Genomic DNA, 6,990 nt, shown 5'->3' with positions numbered 1-6,990 from the left:
ATCCTAGAGTACAGTACCCTATGTATGTTTCTCCTTTTATGTTAGGTCTTGGCCTCGGCTTACTCATCTAGCCTTGGCCCGAATGTCACCTAAAGGTTCATTTTCATGATATATACTCCCCCATCCACTTGGGGCTTTCGTTAAAATAAAATAAAGGCTCTAGAGGAATGACACAAGGTAAAATGGGCCTTATGCAACCTACCAAAAGAAGCAGAATGATAAGGCCAGTCTACACGGCATCAACATGATCTGAACCGTTGAGTCTGTGATCCCCACCGTGAATTAGCCGTAGTTCGAACGATCCTAAGGACCCATCTGCTGACAATCTCCTGTATACCAAATTGGAACATGAGAGTGGGGCTCATGCTGTTAATAAAATAGCCAAAGAAAGAAGGTCTGCTCGCATTTAGAGGTGGCAATGGGTGGACCTAGAGCCAGGTCAAGGTTAGCTCTAACCCAGCCCAAATCACTTAAACCCTCGACCTAACCCGGCCCTAGGACTTGAAAGACCTGGGCCCTGTGTTTTAAAGAATTTATGATAAACTAAGTTCAATTTAAGATTTTATTCTTTTTGAATATTCGCATAAAAACGGTTGTCTTTAAACAATACATAAGTATCGGTGAACGAGGACCATTAAAGGTGTCTTTAAACCATTATAACTGTGGCCCGACCACTTAATCATTGGATCATGCCATTCATCATGGCCCTGACCCCAAGCATTGGGCCTAGATTCTAAGCTCGGCCCAGCCCTCGTGCCTCCCCCCCCCACAATAATAATAATAATAATAATTCTGTTCAAGCATCAGGTCGGTCTCACATGTAACAAAATAAGACTGCCCTAATTCATAGCTAAGCATCTTGATATTTTGGCCAAATGATCTACACAACTGGGTCCCACCGCTTTAACCCATCTGACAGACAGCTCCAACGCACTATACATGTTAATATGATGTAAAACACGTGTGAATATGATGTAAAACGTGTCACAAATACATCCCTAGCATTGTTGGACCAAAAGAAGGTGGACCGTAAATTGATGATAACTTTTGATCCGAGTATCATTATGGGACGCACAATCTATCAATCTTTACTGTAACGACCCACTTCCATCTATCCATTTTGTCGGAAAACGCATGCTTTTAGCATAAAAATGAAAATTTAAGAGATTATAAATTCATTTTTATTATTTACTACCGAAATTTTTAATTTTTAAAAATTTATTGCTATTTTCTTATTTTCCTTGTGCATTCGGGATATCTATGCCTAAAGTCCAGAGAAGCCCAGTGGATGGATTCGGAATAGTTATCCCCTTGAGGAAGACAGTGATCAACTCATCACCCCCATCCACTTGGGGCCATCAAACCTATTGTATATCATGATGAACTTATAATCTCATTCATCCATCCATGGATACTTAAAAAGAGAGAGAGATTGGATTTTATTTAATTAGTAGCCCATGGGACGACACATAACTGTAAAAACAACCAAAGCAAACACTAGCACACCACAAGACCCTTTATTGCTTCCAAAGCACACCTACTAAAACATGCATCGGGATTCCCACCGATCAGCCCCTCAGCCAGAGATCTCGATCGATTTCACCTCCGGCTTCTTCACTTCCTCCTTCGGAATGGTGACAGTCAAGACCCCATTCTCCATCGACGCCTTGACTTGGTCCACCTTCGCGTTATCAGGCAATCGGAACCGTCTAAGGAACTTGCCGTGGCTCCTTTCAATTCGATGCCACTTCTCGTCCTTCTCTTCCTTCTCTTTGTTACGTTCTCCACTTATCTGGAGCACTCTCCCTTCCTCCACCTTCACCTTCACTTCCTCCTTCTTAAGGCCGGGAAGATCGACTTTGAAGACGTGCGCTTCTGGAGTCTCCTTCCAATCGATCTGCGTATTTGCAAATCCCAAAATTTCACTTTTGTTAAATGGGTCCCAGATATCGATCGAAAACGGGTCGATAACCGTTCGATTGCCGAACAGATGGGGGATGATCAACGACATTTTGGTGGACGAAAATAGAGAAAAATAGGAAATTTGAAGTAGTTGAATAAGGAAGATTGAAATGAGTTAAAGGGCTCTGATGAATTGATCAGTGCGTTGTGGGATGCTACATTTATAGGGATGTGAGGCGTTGGTCTTGAAGTTTCGGGAGTTCTCTTTTCTATATTTTAATATAAAGAGCGAGGGACTTCTACTACCTTCTTCTCTAGAGTGGAATCGGAGAGCTAAAAAAATCCTCCAGTGGGGCCGTGGCCCATCTCCTTTTGTATTAGTAAATAGAAATGTTTTCAGGTGGTGGGTCCCATTGTAGATGTGTTGGAAACGGATTGGCTACTCCCCCCCGTCACCAGCCAATGGCTGGTGGTCGGTGCTCTGTGGGCCCACCATGATGTTTGTTTTTCATCCATGCCGTCCATCTATTTTTATAGATCATTTTACAGTATGAGACCAAAAATGACAGATATCCCAATCTCAACTGCACCACATTACAGGAAACAGTGTTGAATGAACGTCGACCATTAAAAACTTTTTGGGGCCATAAAAGTTTTGGATCAAGCAGATCTTTGTTTTTTCGCTTCATCTGGGTCTGTATGACCTAATCAACAGATTGGATGTTAAATAAAAAGTACAGTGCGCCTTAGGAGGATTTAAATGGTGGATATCCAATCACTATTGTTTTCCTGTGGTGCGGTCCACATGAGATTTATATCCCTCTCATTTTTAGGATAAAGCCTTAAAATGATCTGTAAAAAGGGATGAACCGAATGGATGAAACGAATACATCATGGTGGGGCCCACAGAGCACGGACCACCAGCCCGGCAGGGGGAGTAGCCAATCCGTTTCCATATGTGTTGCCACCAAAAGCAAGCTGGTCCGCTCATCAGGTTGTCCACGTGACATGTGACGTGTGTTTGTTGAATATAGACGGTTGATCATATGCTTTCTGATTCGGGGCTCTGTTTGGTCCACCTTATAAGTTGGCCAGCCTGATTTGCGAAGTGGATTGCGTGGCGTGCACGGTGGTTGTTGACGTCACTAAGTTCTGTGGGACCCACCATGATGTATGTGTTATATCCACACCGTTCATTCAATTTTTGAGTTCATTTTAGGAAATGGTCCGGTAGGTCCAAAGCTCAAGTGGATCACACCATAAAAATCAGTGGGATTGAACGTCTACCATTGAAAACTTCTTGGGAGCCACACAGGTTTTGGATCAAGCTGATATTTTTGTTTTATCCTTATGAACAGATTGGATGGAAAATAAACATAACGATGGCCCTATGGAAGGTTTCAACGGTGGGGGGTCATTGTACCTACTGCTTTCACGTGTGTGCCATGAGTGCACTTGTCACGGGAAACAGATTGGCTACTCCCCCTGCCACCAGCCCGGTGGCGGATGGTCGGTGCTATGTGGGCCCCACCATGATGTATGTGTTTCATCCATGCCATTTATCCATTTTTACAGATCATTTTACTTTTTAATCTCAAAAGTGAGAGGGATATAAATCTCAGGTGGACCACACCACAGGAAAACGATAGTGATTGGATATCCACCATTAAAATCCTCCTAAGGCTCACTGTACTGTTTATTTAATATACAATCTGTTGATTAGGTCATACAGACCTAGATGAAGGGAAAAAACAAAAATCAGCTTGATCCAAAACTTTTACGGCCTCAAAAAGTTTTTAAGGCCGACATTCGTTCAACACTATTTCCTGTAATGTGGTCCACTTGAGATTTGGATATACCTAATTTTTAGTCTCATCCCTAAAATGATCTAGAAAAATAGATGGACGGAATGGATGAAACACATACATCATGATGGGGCCCACATAGCACCGACCACCAGCCATTGGCTGGTGGCAGGGGGAGTAGCCAATCCGTTTCCGTTGCTACGTGCATGCGTATAAACGCCACCCGGCAGAAACTATAGAAATTCCTACCGGCACGGCTACTTGTAAGAGTGGTCATCCAAGGTAGCCACGTGTCTGCAATATCAGTGTCTTTTAACAGGTGGGTCTTACTAATTTATATTCAGCTGTCAAAAATTCAAACCGAGTTTAATCACCAAGAAGGCCATTCCTCCTGTTGAATGTGGACCATTTATCAATCATTCATGACCGTCCAATTTTTCACACATGGATGGCCCGTCCAGTTACTGAAATGGCCTAAATATCAGCTTACGGTACATTTATATTTGGCTTATTTTGATGAACGGTCTTGATCCTGCATGCACATGATATGCTAGGGGGACTAGGATTGTAATGGATTGCTAGCTACCTTAGCTGGTGGCCTCTCAAGACTTCGAAAGGAAACGCATCCAGAGAGTCTGGTGCGGCCGAGAAGCCTACGGAAGCTCCTGGAATTCTCGGTTTTGAGAGAATGCGGAGCACCATATGAAATCTCCCATGCGGTGCCTAGTTCTCACCGTCCAATAATACACGTGTTGATCCGGGTGATTCATTAGGTAGGGGCACCATGATCATGCTAAGCATAAAAATCAGGATAGTCCACTAAGCAAATGAGCCTCACATGCACGTGTAATTTAAAGCCTTGTACTTTTTTTTCCCCTTCTAATCGTCCATTACTGTGACCTGCTTAATCATTGGATCAATATTATCTTTTATCTACGGTGGGATGACAGTGCCCAATCCCAAGAGTGGCTCTGATCATTGATGCATGCAACACAGAAGGGAGGAAAGCAAGTACCGCATGCGAATTGTCACGCCGGTCCGTATTCTATCAAATTCGTTTTGTAGTATCTCTCAACTCCATATCAGACTATGTCCCGCAGGGGTGTCCGACACCGTACCATATGACATGGAGACAGATTAGAACCATACAATACGTTTATATTTCGCTTATTCTGATGAACGGTCTGGATCTTGTATACACACGGTATGTTAGGGAGACTAGGATTCTAATGGATGGCTATCTACCTTAGGCGGTGGCCTCTCGAGACTTCGAAAGGAAACGCATCCAATGGAGTTTGGTGCGATGGAGAAGCGTATGGAAGCTCATGGAATTCTCCTTTCAACGATTGGTTTTGAGAGAATACGGCTCACCATATGAAATCTCCCATGCGGTGCCTGGTTCTCATTGTCCGATAGTACACATATTGATCCGGGTATTTCATTAGGTAGGGGCAATGTGAATATTCCCAGCGTAAAAATCAGGGTAGTCCACAAAGCAAGTGAGCACCTACAATTTAAAGCCTTGGACTTCTTTTCTGACCGTCCATTTCTCTAACTTGCTTCATCACTGGATCAATATTATCTTTTATCTACGCCATGATGACAGTGTGCAATCCTAAGAGTGGCTCCAATCACTGATGCATGCGACAGAGAAGGGAGGAAAGCAAGCACCGCATGCGAATTGTCGTGCCGGTCCGCATTCTATCAAGTCCATTTTGTAGTGTCTCTCAACTTCATACCAAACTATGTCCCGCAGGGGAGTCCGTCGTACCATATGAGGTGGAGACGGATTAGAACCGTACAGTACGTTTATATTTCGATTATTCTGATGAACGGTCTGGATCTTGTATACACACGGTATGTTAGGGAGACTAAGATTCTAATGGATGGCTAACTACCTTAGCTGGTGGCCTCTTAAGACTTCAAAAGGAAACGAATCCAATGGAGGTTGGTACGATAAAGAAGCGTATGGAAGCTCGTGGAATTCTCCTTTCAATGATTGGTTTTGAGAGAATACGGCACATTGTATGAAATCTCCCATACGGTGCCTGGTTCTTATCGTCCGATAGTACACATATTGATCCGGGTAATTCATTAGGTAGGGGCAATGTGAATATTCCCAGCATAAAAATCAGGATAGTTCACTAAGCAAGTGAGCCCCTCATGCACTTCAGCCCGTTGGGGCACATTAACTAATAGTTGACCATCTTTGTATGTTAACTTTCCGTGATCACGCATGTATGAACCCGAGGTATCCTAAGACCATTGCGCCCACTTTTAAATTATAAATTTTGGCCCACAAAGTCTCATGAGCTGGGGATGGTGGTACGGGACACTATGCCCCCGTTATCGACCTATGCCAAGGTGACGAGCTTCCCCGTAGTGTCCGTTGAGCAACTGGACTCGTGAGCCGGGGTCGGTGGTATGGGACATTGTACCCATGCTGTCAGCCTGTGATGGGGTGACGACCTCCCCACAGTGACCACGAGTGGGACATTTAAGTTCCTATTTGATTCGTCCTTGTTATGTTATATTCGGGATTGACGATCCCAATTTAGGGCTAAGGGTCGCGAGAGTCATATAACCATGGTCCTTGAACCGTGCAATCGAGTTAAGGGCAATAACTACATTAGGGTATTCCGGTTTTTCCAAATTGCTGGATGAACGGACTTAATTAACCAACTTGGCTAACATGATACATGCATTGCATATATATATATATATTGGCGATTATGTAGTCGAGGTCGCATTGTTTTTGAGGGAGTGTTGTTGCATTGCGAATGTCAGATGTCATTGCTTGAGGGAGTGTTGGCTTTTAGAAAGGAGCATGCATCATGTCATAAACATGCATTTACATTAACAATAAATTAGGATTCTATGTTGTTTGTGGTTTGTTAAATGTATCCTATGCATGATAATTCGTTGTTTATTGTTAATTGTACCATTGAGTTAGCTACTCACTCTCACTACGGAATGGTGTTCTAAAACACCAACCAGAACACATTATAGATGTAGGGCCGATGGAGTTGGTCGCATTGGAGGATGTCGGCATAGTCGATGAGGAGTGAGCGCACTACCAGACTTATGGTGGATCCTTCTAGACTGAGCTTGCCGATCGCGGGGATTGGGCCAGGGCCCTAATCACTTTGGGACATGTGTATGTGTGGGACTAGTTCCCCGTTTGGATATTTTTAACTTTGTGATTTGGATATTTTTACATTTAGTGGCACTTGATACTGTCATATGACTTATTTATGCTTTATGCCTTGCTAAACTCTCCATT

At 43.4% G+C, this 6,990-nt stretch overlaps 1 protein-coding gene across 1 annotated transcript; it reads right to left on the bottom strand.

The window, feature by feature from the left end:
* Positions 1–1,410: 1,410 nt before the first annotated feature.
* On the bottom strand, positions 1,411–2,140 carry LOC131243867 (class I heat shock protein-like). Its single transcript, XM_058243488.1, has one exon. The coding sequence runs from the start codon at positions 2,009–2,011 to the stop codon at positions 1,577–1,579; it is 435 nt and encodes a 144-aa protein (XP_058099471.1). The 5' UTR covers positions 2,012–2,140; the 3' UTR covers positions 1,411–1,576.
* Positions 2,141–6,990: the final 4,850 nt, after the last annotated feature.

Source organism: Magnolia sinica, chromosome 4 (assembly GCF_029962835.1).
Source record: "Magnolia sinica isolate HGM2019 chromosome 4, MsV1, whole genome shotgun sequence".
Taxonomy (NCBI): domain Eukaryota; kingdom Viridiplantae; phylum Streptophyta; class Magnoliopsida; order Magnoliales; family Magnoliaceae; genus Magnolia; species Magnolia sinica.
This window is presented reverse-complemented; position numbering and strand designations above follow the sequence as displayed.